A 19,736-nucleotide genomic window follows, 5' to 3' on the forward strand; every position below is an offset into this window, starting at 1 on the left:
GTACCCAACTCTGGGGCCAATAAAGACTCTTGTTACCTGTCAGCACTGCATGTGGTAGCATGGGCAAAAGGCATTAAGAAAGTAAATATACGTCCCTGTGTTCCCCTTGCTCTCCCTCCATGCCTGCTCTTTTCTTCACCCTGGGTCCCATTTCTCTGGAACACAGTGGTCTAGTGATCTGATCTCTCTTCAGGGAAGGTTCCTTAGTTCTGTCCCATACATTTCAGCATGATTTGTTTAAAATTTTGTATCCCCTTCCCCAAGCTATGATGGATACAGAAATGGATGGATGGATGCAAGATGCAAACTATCTTGTATCTCACTAAAGGATGCAATCATCTGCTTCTGAAAAGGGCTTTTCATGTTCTGATAGCAACTGGGAGCCAAATATGGGATTTAATATTTGTCAAGGAGATTAGCTGTTTTGTCTGCACAAGTTCTGAAGGTGGAGAAGAGAAAATAGAGGCAGAAGTATGGGTTTTGTAACCTTTGAACCCCAAATCTGTCCTTCCTTGATTATCCAAGATGGGGAGAATCCAGTTCAAATCTCTTTGTACTAATTTTATCATATTGTACTTTAAGATCACTGGTATCTAACCCCTCTACATTAAGGCCAAACTGAAGGGCATCTCCCAGCTGCAGTAAGAACTCAAATGATGAGTAAAGAATTCTGGGGTTGGGGGAGTGCAATATAAGCAAGCTAACCTGTTTCAATGAAACAGATAATCAATGAAGACACTGCGTCATTTGTTTCCAAAAGTTCGGCCTTGCAGCCAAGGCTTTGGCTTTTTAGAAAAAATTAGCTCTAAAGACCAGGGCACCTAGCAGAGAAGAAGTTTCATGAAGTCAGAGCCCAGGTGTTTGGGTGAGGGTAGGGAGTTGGGGCAAAGCAACACTGGGCTTCTAAAAAAGAAATGTCTCCCCTGAGATGAATGACTTGTTGGCACAAGTTTCAGGAAAGACAAAGCTCTAAAAATATCATTGTAAAATTAATAATACTTCTCCAAAGTAAGGACTCAACTCAAACTATCCTTGGATGCCTTGGAAGAAGCTTTCAGGTGCGGAGGTACTCACCAGTGTCCTGCCAGCACCTTCATCTCTGAAGAAGTCATCGGAGGGAGCCACTACCTTTGATTTTATGACCACAGATGAGTTTCCTTTAATCCGAAAGAGATTGACTTTTGGCATTTTTTTCTTAGTTTTTGTTTATTTATATTCTTTTAAGCTTTAAAAATGTGTCATTGCTGTGCTTCTTATTCCTCTGGCTGACTTTAGAATTGAGGACTGGGAATCCTGAAAATTTGCAAAGTTATCTCCTATCCTCACTGCCTTGGAACACCCATTATTCCACTCTCTGTCTAATTTCTACTCATGTTTCAAGTCTAAACAGGAAGATTCCTCTGTGATCATGCCTCTCCCTTTCCCATGAATTAAATGCATACATTATGCTAGTAATGCTTCTGGAATGAATGAATAATAGAAAGAAAGAAAGTGGGGGGAGGGAAGCAGGGAAAGTAAAATAAGAAACGCAGCCTTATCTGGAAGGAGCTCCCAAAAGTGTATCTCTTAACACCTATCAGAAAAAAAAGGGCCACCAAATACCCAGGCAATGAAGGTATGAACCAGTAGGAAGAATCTGAGGGAATTACATTTTGGAAAAAGCATTGCTCTCCCAAGGTTCCCTTTCAAAAATTTAAATAAACCTTGAGAGTAGTGATGCATAAATGAATTTGATCTGTCACAGTCCCGCCTTTGGAAGAGGGCCTCAGAGCTTATGAAAGACCCTAAGTGGGGGTGGGAGGAGACAAAAGGGGTGGGATGTCAGTTTCAAGTTTCCAGGGCATTCTCTGATTGTGCTCTATGTCCCTGCAGACTGCCAGTGTGACCTCACCCTCTCCAGTCACCCCTCCTCAGTTCCAGCTATGAGTTCCTGCAACTTCACACATGCCACCTTTGTGCTTATTGGTATCCCAGGACTAGAGAAAGCCCATTTCTGGGTTGGCTTCCCCCTCCTTTCCATGTATGTAGTGGCAGTGTTTGGAAACTGCATCGTGGTCTTCATCGTAAGGACGGAACGCAGCCTGCACGCTCCGATGTACCTCTTTCTCTGCATGCTGGCAGCCATTGACCTGGCCTTATCCACATCCACCATGCCTAAGATCCTTGCCCTTTTCTGGTTTGATTCCCGAGAGATTAGCTTTGAGGCCTGCCTTACCCAGATGTTCTTTATTCATGCCCTCTCAGCCATTGAATCCACCATCCTGCTGGCCATGGCCTTTGACCGTTATGTGGCCATCTGCCACCCACTGCGCCATGCTGCAGTGCTCAACAATACAGTAACAGCCCAGATTGGCATCGTGGCTGTGGTCCGCGGATCCCTCTTTTTTTTCCCACTGCCTCTGTTGATCAAGCGGCTGGCCTTCTGCCACTCCAATGTCCTCTCACACTCCTATTGTGTCCACCAGGATGTGATGAAGTTGGCCTATGCAGACACTTTGCCCAATGTGGTATATGGTCTTACTGCCATTCTGCTGGTCATGGGTGTGGATGTAATGTTCATCTCCTTGTCCTATTTTCTGATAATACGAACGGTTCTGCAACTGCCTTCCAAGTCAGAGCGGGCCAAGGCCTTTGGAACCTGTGTGTCACACATTGGTGTGGTACTTGCCTTCTATGTGCCACTTATTGGCCTCTCAGTGGTACACCGCTTTGGAAACAGCCTTCATCCTGTTGTGCGTGTTGTCATGGGTGACATCTACCTGCTGCTGCCTCCTGTCATCAATCCCATCATCTATGGTGCCAAAACCAAACAGATCAGAACACGGGTGCTGGCTATGTTCAAGATCAGCTGTGACAAGGACTTTCAGGCTGTGGGAGGCAAGTGACCCTTAACACTACACTTCTCCTTATCTTTATTGGCTTGATAAACATAATTATTTCTAACACTAGCTTATTTCCAGTTGCCCATAAGCACATCAGTACTTTTCTCTGGCTGGAATAGTAAACTGAAGTATGGTCCATCTACTTAAAGGACTATTATGTGGAATAATACATACTAATGAAGTATTACATGATTTAAAGACTACAATAAAACCAAACATGCTTATAACATTAAGAAAAACAATAAAGATACGTGATTGAAATCAAGTTGAAAAATAGCATATGCTTTGAAGGAAATGTGCTCAAATTACTAATGATTTAGTTTTGTCCCTACTTTCTCTCTCTTTTTTCTTTCTTTTCTTTTTTTTTTTTTTTATTATGGTTAGCTGTCACATACAACTTTTTTTTTTTTTTTTTGAGGTGGGGTCTCACTGTGTCACCAGGCTGGAGTGCAGTGGCGTGATCTCGGCTCACTGCAACCTCTGCATCCCGTGTTGAAGCAATTCTTCTGCCTCAGCCTCCCGAGTAGCTGGAACTAGAGGCACGTGCCACCATGCCCGGCTAATTTTTTTGTATTTTTTAGTAGAGACAGAGTTTCACCATGTTGGCCAGGATGGTCTCCATCTCCTGACCTCGTGATCCACCCGCCTCAGCCTCCCAAAGTGCTGGGATTACAGGTGTGAGCCACTGCGCCCAGCCTGTGTACAACTTTTAAAATAGGGAATATGATAACTGGGCATGGTGGTATGCACCTGTAGCCCCCACTACCTGGAAAGCTGAGGTGGGAGAATCGCTTGAGTCCAGGAGTTTGAGATTACAGTGATCCACGATCATACCACTACACTCCAGCCTGGGAAACAGAGCAAGACCCTGTCTCAAAGCATAAAATGGAATAACATATCAAATGAAACAGGGAAAATGAAGCTGACAATTTATGGAAGCCAGGACTTGTCACAGTCTCTACTGTTATTATGCATTACCTGGGAATTTATATAAGCCCTTAATAATAATGCCAATGAACATATCATGTGTGCTTACAATGTTCTGGCACTATTATAAGTGCTTTACAGGTTTTATGTGTTCTTCATAACTTTATGGAGTAGGTACCATTTGTGTCTCTTTATTATAAGTGAGAGAAATGAAGTTTATATTATCAAAGGGACTAAAGTCACACGGCTTGTGGGCACTGTGCCAAGATTTAAAATTAAATTTGATAGTTGAATACAGTTACTTAACGACCATGTTATATTGCTTCCTGTGTAACATCTGCCATTTATTTCCTCAGCTGTACAAATCCTCTGTTTTCTCTCTGTTACACACTAACATCAATGGCTTTGTACTTGTGATGAGAGATAACCCTGCCCTAGTTGTGGGCAACACATGCAGAATAATCCTGTTTTACAGCCACCTTTCGTGATCTTATTGCTTGCTTCTTTCCAGATTCAGGGAGAATGTTGTTGTCTATTTGTCTCTTACATTTCCTTGATCAAGTCTTCATTTTTTAATGTGCTGTGTACCTGTCAAAAATTTTGAATGTACACCACATGCTATTGTCTGAACTGAAGTATAAGATAAAATAAAATTTTATTTTAAATTTTGCTGAGTGTTATGCCTATTGATTTTACATTTATAGAATCCTATAAATCAGAATTGGAGATGTGAGTGATTTCCTAGTCTTCTTTCTCACCAGTGCAGGAATCCTGACTGGAATGGTTCACACATTAGTAAAGATGCTGAATGCATCTTATTTCAAGGTAGGGTATTCCCACTGTACTTTTGAGCAGATCCAGTGAGCAGCTGAGACCTGAATACAATCACTGGGCCTGTATGTTCCCTCTGTAGCTTCACTAAACAAGTCTTGGGTGCAGGACTTGGGTGGATAAACCATGAGGGAGACTCTATACTGTAGGCTGTCTCTTAGGAGGAGGGAACCACAGATACTTGATGTGTACTGATGACAGGTTCTGCTAGCATATAGATCTGTGAGCATTCAACTGTGCTTCATTGTTCAGAGGCAGTGAAGTGGCTTCCTAAGTCATGCAGTTAATCAATGTGCATAGGCCAGGGCTAAGGGGAGGAAACACAATGGAGGAAATGGGTGATTTTTCTAAAGAAATGAAAGTGTACCCATGCTCTGTAAAGTGGAGATTCAGGTGTTGGGCCCCACCCTCAAATAATGAGGTCAGGTGCCTCATTTTACGAGGTTAAACTCTGTTATGTCTCTCCCCACAATCTCAGTCCTCTTCTACCTTCCTGTCCATTCCTTTACCTCAATTCGAATCCTCCAGCCTACTTCCATATGCCTAAGAACATAGCCATATTGACAATTTAATGAATAGTGGATTTCTTTCTCTCTCTTCTGTGAATAGCTAATCCCTTACTGTCTCCCACTATGATAGGTTGTTTATATATTCTTACTATCTCCTCTCCCCTTCCCTCTGTCCTAAGATTTTTAACTTTTAAACATAGCCCAGGCCAGGCATGGTGGCTCACGCCTGTATTCCCAGCACTTTGGGAGACTGACGAAGGTGCATCACCTGAGGCCAGTAGTTTAAGACCAGTCTGGCCAATATGGTAAAATCCCATCTCCACTAAAAATACAAAAATTAGCCAGGTGTGATGGTGGGTGTCTGTAATCCCAGTTACTCTGGAGGCTAAGGCAAAAGAATCACTTGAACCAGGGAGGCGGAGCTTGCAGTGAGCCCAGATCGCCACCACTGCACTCCAGCCTGGGCGACAGAGTGACACTCCTTCTCAAAAAAAAAAAAAAAAAGTAGGCCAAAGACTTCTGTGCCAATGTTCATAGCAGCAATAACCAAAAGGTGGAAATAACCCAAATGTCCATCAACAGATGAATAGATAAACAGAAAGTGGTTTATATATACAGTGGAATATTATTCATTCTTAAAAATCTGGTGCCTGCTACAACATGGATGAAACTTGAAAACATTATGCTAAATAAAATAAGCCAGATGACAAAAGGACAAATAATATATGATTCCACTCATATACGGTATCTAGAATAGGCAAATTCATAAAGAAAGAAAGTAGAATACAGGTTACCAGGGGCTGGGGAAGGGGAGGATGGAGAGTTATTGTTTATGGGTGCAGAGGTTCAGTTTGGGATGATAAAAAAGTTCTGGAAATGGATAGTGGTTATGGTTGTACAACAATATGAATCTGCTTAATGTTACTGAATTGTACACTTAATGTTTAAAATGTTAAATTTTATTTTATGTATGTTTATCACAATAAAAATTGCCAAAAATAATGTAAAACTCTCATTATCAATTTTATCTTAAGAATATGTTGAAATGATTATATTTTAGATGTTAGGTTTAAAATATATTATTAAGTTGTTTTTTTTTTTCTTTTTTCAAAATGTGTTGCCAGGTGCTGTGGCTCACGCCTGTAATCCCAGCACTGTGGGAAGCTGAGGTAGGAGGATCATTTGAGCCCAGGAGTTCAAGAGTAGCTTGAAGAGGATGATATTTAGTTCAAAGTAATAAAGCTTTAATAGTAGGACTACCAAGGTTGTAACAGGGCCATTATTTATAGTGGCAATTTTTATAGCCTTCAAATCCCATCCTGAAGGATACCAGCTGTATGTACATCTGGTCACCTAGCCTAAGGCTGAGCAAACAGAAGGCGGGAGATCAGGCTTCCTGGCACTGTGCACACTTAGGTAAGTCAACTTTCTCTTCTCCATTTTTCTACCTATAACCTTATTGTAGGTTTCATTTCTCAGACAGCAGTAGAGAAATAGAAAAAAATCCTTCAATTATACTTTATGTAATTGATTTATACAATTCAATTATAATTATGTAAGTATAATTATACTTTCAATTATCCTTCTATGACTGTCAAGTAATAATTTAGCAATACCTTACTGATTGGAATAATAAACTTGTGATCATGTGGCTGAGAAAAAACCATATGACCTTGTGATGGTTAATATCATGTGTCCACTGGCTGGACCACAGTACCCAGACACTTAGTCACACATGTTTTCTGGATTTTCCTGTAAGGGTGGTTTTTTCCAGATGAAATTAATGTTTTAATCAGAGATTGTCCTCTTTAATGGGGGTGGGCCTCATCCAATTAGTTGGAGGCCTTAGTAGACCAGATTGACCGCCCCTGGGCAACAAGAATTATCCCAACAGACATGGCCTGAGGACTTAATTGCCATGTTGGCTCCACGTTGGCTCTGCAGTCTACTGACTTACCCTGCAGATACTGGATTCACTAGTCTCCATTGTGTGAACTGATTCCTCAACACAAATATCTCTATTTCTCTATCTCTACATATTATCTATCTATCTATGTGTCTATCTATCTATATATCTCCTTTTGATTCTGCTTCTCTGGAGAACTCTGACAAATACAAACCTAAAAGTTATAAAAGGGGGAAAAATTGTCCCTGTGAGCAGCTAACCTGTGAAGACAGAACTGAAAATTGAAAGAAACCCTGTAAAAAAGACAACATGCAAAACACAAATTAAATTAACTGGGCCAGCCCAATCTAAGGTCAGCATCACAAACTATACAAGTCCAAATTCATTTATTTATTTATTTATTTATTTATTTATTTATTTATTTATTTATTGAGACACAGTTTCACTCTTGTTGCCCAGGCTGGAGTGCAGTGGCGCGATCTCAGCTCACTACAACCTCCACCTCCCGGGTTCAAGCGATTCTCCTGCCTCAGCTTCCGGAGTAGCTGGGATTACAGTTGCCTGCCAGCAGGCCTGGCTAATTTTTTGTATTTCTAGTAAATACGGGGTTTTACCACGTTGGCCAGGCTGGTCTGGAACACCTGACCTCAGGTGATCCACCTACCTCAGCCTCCCAAAGTGCTAGGATTACAGGTGTGAGCCACCGTGCCCAGCCCCAAGCTTAAATTCTTTTAATAACAGTTTGTTCAGACCATGTGATTACAGATCAAAGATAAACTAATCTAACCATAACTCTGCATGAACTCACATGTTCTAAAGACAAAATCCCTGCACAATCTATGTGAAAACCATCCTATGACTAACCCTAGATCCCCCACACTCCGTAAATACGCTTCCCTAACTCTATCCTTTTGAAATACTTTCTTCCATTGAATTGTTCTTCTTAACTGCAGCAAGTTAATAATCTAACATTGTTTGACTGCAGGTATGGCCCTAGTGTTCTTTAGCTACTGGGTTTTAGCAAAATTTATAAACATGAGAATTCTGTGGGGTGTTTTTTTGTTTTTTTTTTTGAGACAGAGTCTCGCTGTCGCCCACGCTGGAGTGCAGTGGCAGATCTTGCAGTGATGCAAGCTCCGCCTCCCAGGTTCACGCCATTTTCCTGCCTCAGCCTCCCGAGTAACTGGGACTACAGGCGCCCGCCGCCACGCCCGGCTAATTTTTTGTATTTTTTAGTAGAGAAGGGGTTTCACCGTGTTAGCCAGGATGGTCTCTATCTCCTGACCTCGTGATCCGCCCGCCTTGGCCTCCCAAAGTGCTGGGATTACAGGCGTGAGCCACCAAGCCAGGCCAAACATGCGAATTCTTAAGCATGAGGTAGAGAGTTATATAAGAAATGCCTGAAATATTTATTTGGGGGTCCTAAAAGCAGTGCCTGAGACAGGGACTTGGGTGAAGGTAGTGTAATTAAGACATGTTTCTAGAAAATAGGAGTGAGGGAACAGAGACAGTAAGACAAGGCAGAAGAAAATTCAACACAGAGTTATTACCAAGGTTGCTGCTGTGGACAATGAGCACTCAACTCTGCTAGGACTCTGTTCAGAATGACTTGGGGAATTTCTATCCAAAGGCTGGACTAGGGCATTTGCAGTCAGCTGTCTTCCTCATTTGACCCAAGGTTGCCCCTGGGCTTTGCCTACTTCTGTGGCTTTGAAGAAAGCACAAAAGCAGAAAAACATGGAGAAATGGCACCAATTTAAAGTGGGAGAAATACTCAGAATGAATTAAAATGTCTGTCACAGCCCCCAGTAAAGTCAGAAGTGGGCCAAGGCGGTATGACATTAGACACAGAGCATCTGTTCCACCTGGTTGTGGGGAGTGGAGGGTGGTAAAGGTTTGAGAAATCTTGGATTCATGTATCTCTATTGCATTTAATATTACCATATACTGAGGGCTTACTGTTCATCCTCCAATAAAATAATACCTTACTTACATAATCCTCAAAACAAGCATCTGGGGCCGGGCGCAGTGGCTCACGCCTATAATCCCAGCACTTTGGGAGGCCCAGGCAGGCAGATCATGAGGTCAAGAGATTGAGAACATCCTGGCTAACACGGTGAAACCCCGTCTCTACTAAAAATACAAAAATTAGCCAGGAGTGGTGACGTGCAGCTGTAGTCCCAGCTACTCAGGAGGCTGAGGCAGGAAAATCACTTGAACCCAGGAGGCAGAGGTTGCAGTGAGCAGAGATCGTTCCACTGCACTCCAGCCTGGCGACAGAGCGAGACTCTGTCTCAAAAAATATATATACAAAAAAATTAAATTAAAAAAAAAACAAGCATCTGTGTTGATGGCCACTGTTCAGACTAGGAAACTGAGGCACAACTGGGAGTTATATAATTTTATGAGTCACTCAATACTTCAGACTTGAACCCAGGTCTCTCTGACTTCCCAGTCTACTCTTTGTGAATGAAGATTGTAGCCTGGCCAGGCAGGCATGGACCAGCATGGACTGGCATGGACCAGCCCAGCCAAGTGATGACTGATACTGGGAAAAGACTTCCCCGACAGGAGGTGACTTTGCACAAATCACATTCTTCTGTGTACTTCTGTTTTTTCCAGATGAAACACGGGCAACAGTGTAACACTTGCCCTTTGGAGATCAAGGAAGGTTCAGTCACAGGCACAGAATCATTTGCTTTCAATGTTTCTGCATCTCTTCTGCAAGGAAAAACAGCATTAGAAGTGTAAGCCAATCTGTCCCAGTTCCCACAGGTTCTACCCACAAGAGTGATGTGAGATTTTCTTTTCCTTTTTTTTTTAAAGCCACTTTATTGAAGTCTGATTGACATACAAAAAGTTATAGATTTTTAATGTATACAAGTTGATATATTGAACATGAGTGATACACCCTTAACACAATCACCGTTAACTAGTGTGATAAACTTATCCATCACCTCCAAAAGTTTCCTCTCACCTCCTTTATTGTTGTTGTTGCTGCTATTGTGTTTCGTTCTGTGGTAAGAGCACTTAATGTAAGAGCTAATCTCTTAACACATTTTTAAGTGTACAATACAGTAGTGTTAATCACAGGCCCTATGTTGGGTTGCTTTTAAAGAGATGCCTTCCCTCTTGCTCCATACTACGTTCCCAAGGAGCAGGCCCAGAGAGAACCTGGGGGCAGGGGTAAAACACAAGAATAGCCTGCCCTGGGTCCTATATTGAGGGAAGGACAGAGCCCTGGAATGGAATTTGGAGCTCTGAGCTACATCTCATGTTCTGCCATTAGGAGGATGACCTTACTTAATTCATATAGTCTCTTGGGATTAACTATAAAACATGGTGATTGGATTAGAAAATCTCTAAATCCTGCCCCCATTCTAAATATTACATTCCCTGGACACCTTTAAGAAGTCACAGGCAATTCCAAAGGGCCTGCAAAGGCTGACACTCTCTGCGGTGCCCTTGGAAACTATTCTCTGACCCACAAGAGAGAAAGCCAGCCCCCTTCCCTGTGGCCACCTCTTTGCCCAAACATGGCATTTCTTCACTTGATCTCCTACCTCTTGTTCCTGCCCATTATGACTCTCTTCAAAAATCAAACCTGTTCCCAAATATTGTGGATTTTCCACCCCAAGAGATATTCACAGGCTTCCTATAAGGAAACATAGTCCAATAAAAAGAACAGATAGTTACCTTACTCATCAACTCAATTCACTCTTTGTGAGGCTGGCTTTCATCTGTTTACTAGGGATGATAATGCTGTCTACGCCGAGTGCTTTTGTGAAAATTATGTGCAATGATCCACAGACAATGCCTAGGATAGTATTAATACATAATATAAACTCAACAAATACTCATTATTATTACCATGGAAACAGGATAGGTAATATCTGCCTCACAGGAAAATGGAGGGGATAAGAATGTGCATTGGTATGTGTGACAAGCAAGTCACAGATTTTCTTAAAGCACTCACTTGGTCACATCTGCCTAGAAGCTTGAAGCTTAAGAACTGGGTTCTCGTTCTCTCTCTCTCTCTCTCTCTCTCTCTCTCGCTGTCTCTGTTCTCTCTCTCTCTCTCTCACAGTCTCTCTTCTCTCTCTCTCTTGCTGTCTCTGTTCTTACTTTCTTTCTCTCTCTCTCTCTCTCTCTCACACACACACACAGTAGTACCAAGACTAAGATTGAAGGACAGTAAAAAGAAAGGTAGCATGGTGGGCAGGGGACGTGGGATTCAAACAGGTTTGAAGTGAGCCTAAAATGACTGATCTATGCACTGAAGAAGGAATGCCAACAGAAAGGCCAGTTTCCAACGTTGTCTCAGGAAAATATGATTGAAGTTTAAAAGGTGGTGAATTAAAAGGGAGGGGTTATGGCCACTGCTTATTTCTTGTTCACAAGGATCAGCATCCTGGGAGTGTGTTTGCCTTCCTGTTCTCATTAATCTGGAAGGGTTTCCTGGGTGTTTTGGGAGCTGAATCAACTCATAGAGGTGGTCCTAGACAGCTCCCTCCGTGAGAGGCTTCCAGAATTGGGAGTCTCAGGCAAGTGGTCACTGTAGTGAGAGTATCTTTCCCAGTGAAACAGGGTCTCCAGGGACTAAGGACCATAAAAACATTGCCCTTTTCCCAGCCATGTTTATGTTGGCCTGGTCAGTGGAGGGTACCAGTTTAGGTGGCCAATTCCCCCGGAGAGCCACAGTCTGAGGTTGCCCAATAAATAGGACAGCTCCCATCCCCCCGTAATTTCATCTAGCCCCCATCTCTGAGCAGCACATCATCTATCCCAGACTAGATTGATAAGAAATAAGAGAAGAACGTAAATGTGCTTGTGTCTGGGGATAGATATTTCCTTAGGCATTTTATTATTGTAAGAAAAGATTTACACTCAATATATATTTATGACCAGAGATTACCAGCATCACATATTTGGGATTCTTTCCGACTGTAATCATCACCAATTCTCCCAGCTGGTGCTAAAGTTATTGCCCAGTGTCCGTTTCTTAATATCATTTAATGTTAAACCTTCAAGAATGATTGACAATGTTTGACAATGTTTCAGGACCTAAAATATAAAAGAAACAAAAAAAAATAGTGGATATTATAATGAGTATCAGATATAAAACCAAATGTATTGAGAGCCCTCAGTGCGCCCATGGAGGAATAAACAAGGTACAGCAGCCACGGAGAAGAGAGAAACCAGCTTTGTTGTGGAGATGAAGGACAGCTTCATGAACAGGTGACATTTAAACAGGGGCCAGACTGAGGTTTGGGGGAAGTAAGTGAGATTAAAGCAGAGGGAGTATATGGAGACATCAAATAGTGAGGTGACTTCTGACAATGCAAGAAGATTTTATTGCCAGAGCACAGGCCATGTGTTCCCCTGAGTTCTCCTAAGACAAAAGCCTAAGAGCAGCTACTCTACTGGGGACTGGACCCAGTGAGCAAAAGTCAGGGACAGGGAGTTTGGAGCAGGGAAAAGGGAGAGCCCAAACAAACATGCATTGTAGAGTTGTCCACATAACAGGAGACTGTTGCCAGTTCTTGCAGTACTTGCCCATAATCTTCTTCCTGGGGGAAGTAAATGAAAAGTAATTATTCCTCCTGTATTCAGTTAGTTAAGAATTGCTCTACAGAGCATTAGCTCCCAAAATTGGCAGACTGCCTATGCTTGAGTATTCAGTGGGTTCCCATGGGCCCCCATGACGGAGCATCAAAGGAGAAACCCCAGGGTCCAGATGAATCTGTGACAGGCTGCGCCTGCCCATAACTGGTAGCCATAGCAGTGGCTGAAATAGGAATTGAAGTTGCAGGGATTTTAAAAGATTTACAATTGTCTCAGGAGCCAAGGCTGAATAGATGAATTAAAAATCTTAAAGGAGACTCCTCCCACATTGAGGAAGACAGAATAGACATATTTTCCTATTTATTTGCTAAGAACATGTTTCTATTTATTTGCTAAGAACAACTAAAAACCTTGGGCATTGTGTATAAAACAAACACAAAATTCCAAGTGTAGACAAGAGGCAGACCATCTAAGGAGCTTGGGATATGAGGAATGACATCATGGAATAGAGGAATGACATAGTTGTCATCCTTAATGATTGGATTTTCTTCTTACCTCATATATCTGACTTGGAGCTGAAGAAACTGACAACACAGAAATGCTAATGTGCACAGATAGTAAAAGCCCTCTCAAAAGCCTGCTCCCGCTAGCCAATGAAAGGGGAATCCTAGCAAGGCAGAAGATTTCAAAAAACCACTTTACTCCAGCAAAACACTGCAGAAAAAAAAAAAACAAAAACTGTGACCACATGACCCCCAACTCACGTCAGCAAAGGCCAAATGGAGAACCCAGACTTCCAACCTCATGAGGCTGTAATGAGGCACCCAACACCCTCCTCAGGGTGGTGGTATCAGAGAATGTCAAACAGGCAGTTGAGACTGTCATTCCTGCCAGCCAATAATGAGTAGCCCCTTTCTCCATAGTGTCAGTGGAAACCATGTGGGTGCCTGGATTTCAACCCTCACTGGGCAGTAATGAGATGTCCATCCCATCCCCAATGGGATGATGGCAGAGGAGGCCTAGTAGAGAATCAAGATATTCACCATCACCCAAGAGTAATGAGGACCCTCACACCATGTTATCATAAAGATAATGCGGAGAAAATTCCCATCTTCACTTAGCAGTAATAAATCCCCCACCACCAGTATCAACGGAGACCAAATTTAAAAGAATAAAAGTTACACGCAATATGTTCTCCAAATACAATGTAATCACAGAAAAATAACTTGGAAATTCCTAAATAATTAATGGATAACAAAAAGCAGTCTCAATGGAAATCAAAAATAATTTGATGTGAATAAAAATGAAAATAAAACATACTGAAATTTGTATAACACAGATAAAACAGTGCTGAGAAGAACATTTGTAGCTTAAATAAATATATTAAAAAGGAAGAAAAGTCTCATATCAATAATCTAGGCTATGCCATCAAGAACCTAGGAAAAGAAGAGCAAAACAAAACCCAAAGTAAGCAGAAGGAAATGATAGAGATAAGAGAAGAAATCAATAAAATTAAAAACGGAAAAAAATAAATAAAATATTTGAAACAGAGCTGTTTCTTTGAAGAAATCAATAAAATTAATAAGCTCCTAGCAAGACTAACACAGAAAAAAGAAAGAAGGCATGAATTAATAATATCAGGAATGAAACAGAGGTTATTATTACAGACTCTGTGTATATCAAAGGAATAATAAGGAAATACTACAAACAATTCTGCACACAGAAAAGTGGACCACTTCCTAGTAAAACACAAACTATCACAACTCCCAAAATATGAATATATAATTTGTAACCCTGTAACTATTAAGAATTGAATTTTTAATTTATAAAATCCCCAAAAAGAAATTCACAGGTCCAGATTGTTTCACTAGAAAATTCTAATAAACATTAAAAGAAGAATTCTACACTATGTCTTCCAATAAATGGAAAAGGAGAAAACATCTCCCAATATGTTTTGTGACGTTAGTATTACTCTGATAACAAAAACAGTACAAAAACCACAAAAAAAAAAAACTACAGGCTAATATCTCTCATATATAGACACAAACATTTTTCACAGTGCACCACACTCAGTATGGCTACTAGAATGTGGAGAAATTAGAATCCTTTAACACTATTGATAGAAATGTAAAACAGTAAAATGTTATCACAGTTCTTCAAAATATTAAAAATAGAATTACCGTTATGTTCCAGTGATTCTACTTCTGGGTAATCTCAAAAGAATTGAAACCAGGATCTTGAAAGTATATTTGCACACTCATGTTCATAGCAGCACTGTTCACAATAGTCAAAGGGTGGAGGCAACCAAGAGTCAATGGACAGATGATGGATAAACAAATTTTGTATATACCCACAATGAAAAATTAGCTTGAAAAAGGAAGAAAATTCTGACACGTGCTACAGCATGGACAGAGCTTGAGGACATTATGCTAAGTGAAATAAGAAAGTCACAAAAAGACAAATACTGTATGATGTCACTTACATGAGGTAGTCAAATTCTTAGAAACAGAAAGTGGAATGGTGGTGGCCAGGAGATGGGGAAGGGGCAAACGGGAAATTATTTGTTTAATGGGTATAGAATTTCAGTTTCACAAGATGAAAATGTTGCGGACATTAGTTGTACAACAATGTGAATATGCTTAACACTACTGAACTGTACACTTAAAAATGGTTGGGCAGGGCACAGTGGCTCACGCCTGTAATCTCAACACTTCGGGAGGCCAAGGCGGGTGGATCACGAGATCAGGAGTTCGAGACCAGCCTGGCCAATATGGTAAAACCTCATCTCTACTAAAACTACAAAAAATTAGCCAGGCATAGTGACACATGCCTGTAATCTCAGCTACTCGGGAGGCTGAGGCAGAAGAATCTCTTGAACCCAGGAGGCGGAGGTTGCAGTGAGTGGAGATCGTGCCATTGCACTCCAGCCTGGGCAACAGAGCAAGACTCCCTCTCTTAAAAAAAAAAAAAAAAAAGGTTAAGGTGGTAAAGTTTATGTTATGTGTACTTTTTAAAATTATAACCAATAATGTTTTGTTTTCAGGAGGGCCAGGCTTGTTCAATATTCAAAAAGCAAGTAATCTACCATATTAACAGCATTAAAAATAAATTTCACATGATGATATAAATTAATACAGAAAATGTATTTGATAAAAATTCAACAAACATTTATGATGAAAACTCAGAAAAATAAGAACAGAGGAGAAATTCCTCAACTTGAAAATGTGCATCTACAAAAACCTATAGTTAATATTATATTTAATGGTGAATGACTGAATGTCTTCCCTCTAAACGTGGGAACAAAGAAAAAATGCCGACTGTCATCACTCTTATCCAACATAGTCCATAGTCAACGCAATAAAGCAAGAAAAAAGTAAAAGGCATACAGACAAAAATAAAGAAAATATCCCTATGTGTACATTATATTATATACCTAATATTACATACATAGAAAAATATTCAAATAATCTATTTTTTTAAAAAAACCCTAAAACTAAGTGAGTTCCACAAAGTTATCATATTATACAAGAAAAAAAGATAAATTGGACTCTATTAAAGTTAAAAATTATTGCTCTGTCAAAATTCCTGCTAAGAGGATGAAAAGAGGACCCAGAGAGTGGTAGACTGTATTCCCAAACCAAGGATACAACAAAGAACTAGTATCTACAATATATAATGTCTCAAAATAACAAAATTATAGCAATATAGAACACATTCATGGTTTTCAGGGATTAAGAAGGGGATGGCAAAGGAGGAAAGTGAGCATAAATACAAAAGGGCAACATGAGGAATCCTTGTGGTGGTGGGAATGTTCAATGCCTTGACTGTATCAATGTTAATATTCTTATTGTTTTATTTTGCAAGTGACTTTATTTTTTCCAGATTTATTAAGGTATAATTGACAAATAAAAATTGTATATGTTTACAGCATATAGTATGGTGTTTTTATTTTTATTTTTGTTTCAACTTTTATTTTAGATTCAGAGGGTACATGTGCATGTTTGTTACATGGGAAAAATGCATCTGGCTGGGTTTTGGTGTATGAATGATCCCATCACCCAGATAGCGAGCATAGTATCCAATGGGTAGTTTCTCAGCCCACACCCCCTTCCCACCCTCACTCCTCTAGTAGCTCCCAGTGTCTATTGTTGCCATCTTTATGTCCATGTTTACCCTAACAACATAATGTTTTGATATATGTATACATTGTGAAGTGATTACCACAATCAAGCTAATTCACGTAAAAATCACCTCACATAGTTCCCTTGTGTGTCTGTGTGTGTTGAGAACTTTTAAGATCTCTTAGCAAATTTAAAGTATACAATCGGATATAATTAATTGTAGTCACCATGCTGTACATTAGATCAGATTTTATTCATCCCACATAACTGAAATTTTGTACCCTTTAAACACCTCCCCATTTTTCCCACCCAGCAGTCTCAGCCATTGGAAACCATCGTTCTACTCCCTGCTTCTATGAGTTTGACTTTTTTAGATTCCACTTATAAGTGAGATCATGTAGTATTTCTCTTTCTGTGCCTGACTTATTTTACTTAACATAATGTCCTCCAGGTTCATCCATGTTGTTGCAAATGACAGGGTTTCCTTCTTTATTAAGGCTGAGTAGTGTGTGTGTGTGCGTGTGTGTGTGTACGTGTGTGTATCACCTTTTCATTTTCCCTTTATCTGTTGATGGGGATTTGGGTTAATTCCATATCTTGGCTCTTATGAGTAATATTGCAAAGAACACGGGCATACAGATATCTCTTTGAGATACTAATTTCCTTTTTTGGGATATATATCCAGAAAAGGGATTGCTGGATCATATGGTACTTCTAGTTTTATTTTTTGAGGAACCTCCGTATTATTTTCCATAATGACTATATTGATTTACATTTTGACCAATAGTATACAAGGGTCCCCCTTTCCTCACCAACACTTACCATTTTTTTTCATTTTTGATAATAACCATTCTAACAAATACGAGCTGATAATGTGGTTTTGATTTGCATTTCACTAATGATTATTGATGATAAACATATTTTCAAATATCTTTTAGCCATTTGTGTGTCTTCTTTTGAGAAGAAACTATTTAGGTTCTTTGCTTACTTTTTGATTGGATTATTTGGTTTTTGACACTAAATTGTATTTTCTATATATTTTGGATAGTAGCCCCTCACCAGATGTATGGTTTGCATTTTCTCCTATTACATGGGTTATCTCTTCACTCAATTAATTGTTTCTGTGCATAAGCTTTTTAATTTTATGTAATCCCATTTGTCTATTTTTTACGTTTGTTGTCTATGTTCTGGGTTCATATCCAAAAATTTATTATGCAGATCAACGTCTAGAAACTTTTTCATTAAGTTTTCTTTTGGTAGTTTAGTTTCAGATCTTAAATTTAAGTCTTTAATCTATTTTGAGTTGGTTTTGGTATATGGAGTAAGATAAGGGTCCAATTTCATCTTTTGCATATGGATAGCCAGTTTTCCCAAAACCATTTGTTGAAGAGACTCTCTTTTCTCCATCATGTGTTCTTGTACCTTCGTTGAGTGTCAACTGGCCATAAATGTGTGGATTTATTTCTGGGCTTTCTACTCTGTTCCGTTGGTTTACATATCAGTTTATATACTAGTTTTTATGCAAGAACTATGCTGTTTTAATTACCATAGTGTTGTCTCATGCCTCCCATTTTATTCTTTTTGCTCAAGATTGCTGTGGCTAGTAGGGTTTTTTTTATTTGTTTGTTTGATTGTTTGTTTGTTTTTAATGCCATAGGAATTTCAAGATTGTTCTATTTCTGTGAAGAATGTCACTGAAATTTTGATAGAAATTTCACTGAGTCTATAGATCACTTTGTATAGTATGGAAACTTTAACAATACTCAATTCATTAATTCTTCTATGAAACTGGATATTTTTCCATTTATTTGTGCCATCTTCAATTTATTTTATCAATTTCTTTTTGCAGTTTTTTTTTGAGTAACAGGTATTTCACTTCAATGGTTAAATTTATTTCTAAGTATTTTATTTTTTGTTGATGTTATTGTAAGTGCAATTGTTTTCTTTTCTGGGGTAGTTCATTCATAATGTATAGAGATGCAACCAATTTTTATGCTGATTTGGTATCTCACAACTTTACTGAATTTGTTTATTAGTTCTATCAGTTCTTTAGTTGGGGTCTTTATGGTTTTCTATATATTAAGTCATGTCATCTGCAAACAGATATAATTTTACTTCTTTCTTTTGGATTTGGATGTCTTTTCTTTTTCTTTCCTAATTGCTCTAAGACTTCCAGTATATATTTAGAATAGTATATATTGAATAAACGTGGTGAGAGTTCTTGTCTTATTCCTAATCTTAGAGGAAAATCTTTTAGCTTATTGTCATCGAGTATATTAGCCATGGGTTTTCCATGTATGGTCTTTATAATATTGTTGTACATTCCTTCTGTACCTTCAAAAATCCTTATTTTGATATTGCACTGTTGTTTTGTAAACTGTCACCCCACTGGGGGAGCTGGGTAAAATATACACAGAATTTCTCTGAATTATCTCTTAGACTTGCATGAGAATCCACAACCATCTTTAAAAGCTTTACATAAAAATAAAATAAAATAAAATAAAAAACGTTAAAGAGTGTTAGGTGCCATCCATGAAATGACATTCAGAATTGTTTTTGCTGTAAGTTATGGGCAGCCAGCAAAGAAGTAGTTAAAAGTGTGGAAAGGGAGCTAACATGAAGCAACATGTTCCTTAGAATGGTCTCTCTGCACACCTGTAATCTCAGCACTTTGGGAGGCTGAGGAAGGTGAATAATTTGAGGTCAGGAGTTCAAGACCGGCCTGGCCAACATGGTGAAACCCTGTCTCTACTAAAAACACAAAAATTAGCAAGGCATGGCGGTGCACAACTGTAATCCCAGCTACTTGGGAGGCTGAGGCACGAGAATCTCTTGAACCCAGGAAGCGGACATTGCAATGACAACCAGGAAGGTGTCATTGCAATGAGCTGAGATCACGCCATTGCACTCCAGCCTAGGCAACAGAGTGAGACTCTGTCTCAGAAAAAAAAAAAAAAGAATGGTCTCTCTGGCAGAGTATGTGTATAAAATGGAA

General features: G+C 39.6%; 1 protein-coding gene across 1 annotated transcript; it reads left to right on the forward strand.

Moving 5' to 3' along the window:
* Nucleotides 1–1,878: 1,878 nt before the first annotated feature.
* On the forward strand, nucleotides 1,879–3,153 carry LOC100449901 (olfactory receptor 51E2). The gene has a single exon (XM_054526193.2). It carries the CDS (start codon nucleotides 1,923–1,925, stop codon nucleotides 2,883–2,885), a length of 963 nt encoding a protein of 320 aa, XP_054382168.1. The 5' UTR covers nucleotides 1,879–1,922; the 3' UTR covers nucleotides 2,886–3,153.
* The last annotated feature ends 16,583 nt before the right edge of the window (nucleotides 3,154–19,736 follow it).

This window comes from Pongo abelii, chromosome 9 (genome assembly GCF_028885655.2).
Source record: "Pongo abelii isolate AG06213 chromosome 9, NHGRI_mPonAbe1-v2.0_pri, whole genome shotgun sequence".
Classification (NCBI taxonomy): Eukaryota; Metazoa; Chordata; class Mammalia; order Primates; family Hominidae; genus Pongo; species Pongo abelii.

What these genes read in the sequence shown, in the direction of transcription:
- LOC100449901 (XM_054526193.2), top strand. Translation starts at nt 1,923, where the DNA reads ATGAGTTCCTGCAACTTCACACATGCCACCTTTGTGCTTATTGGTATC.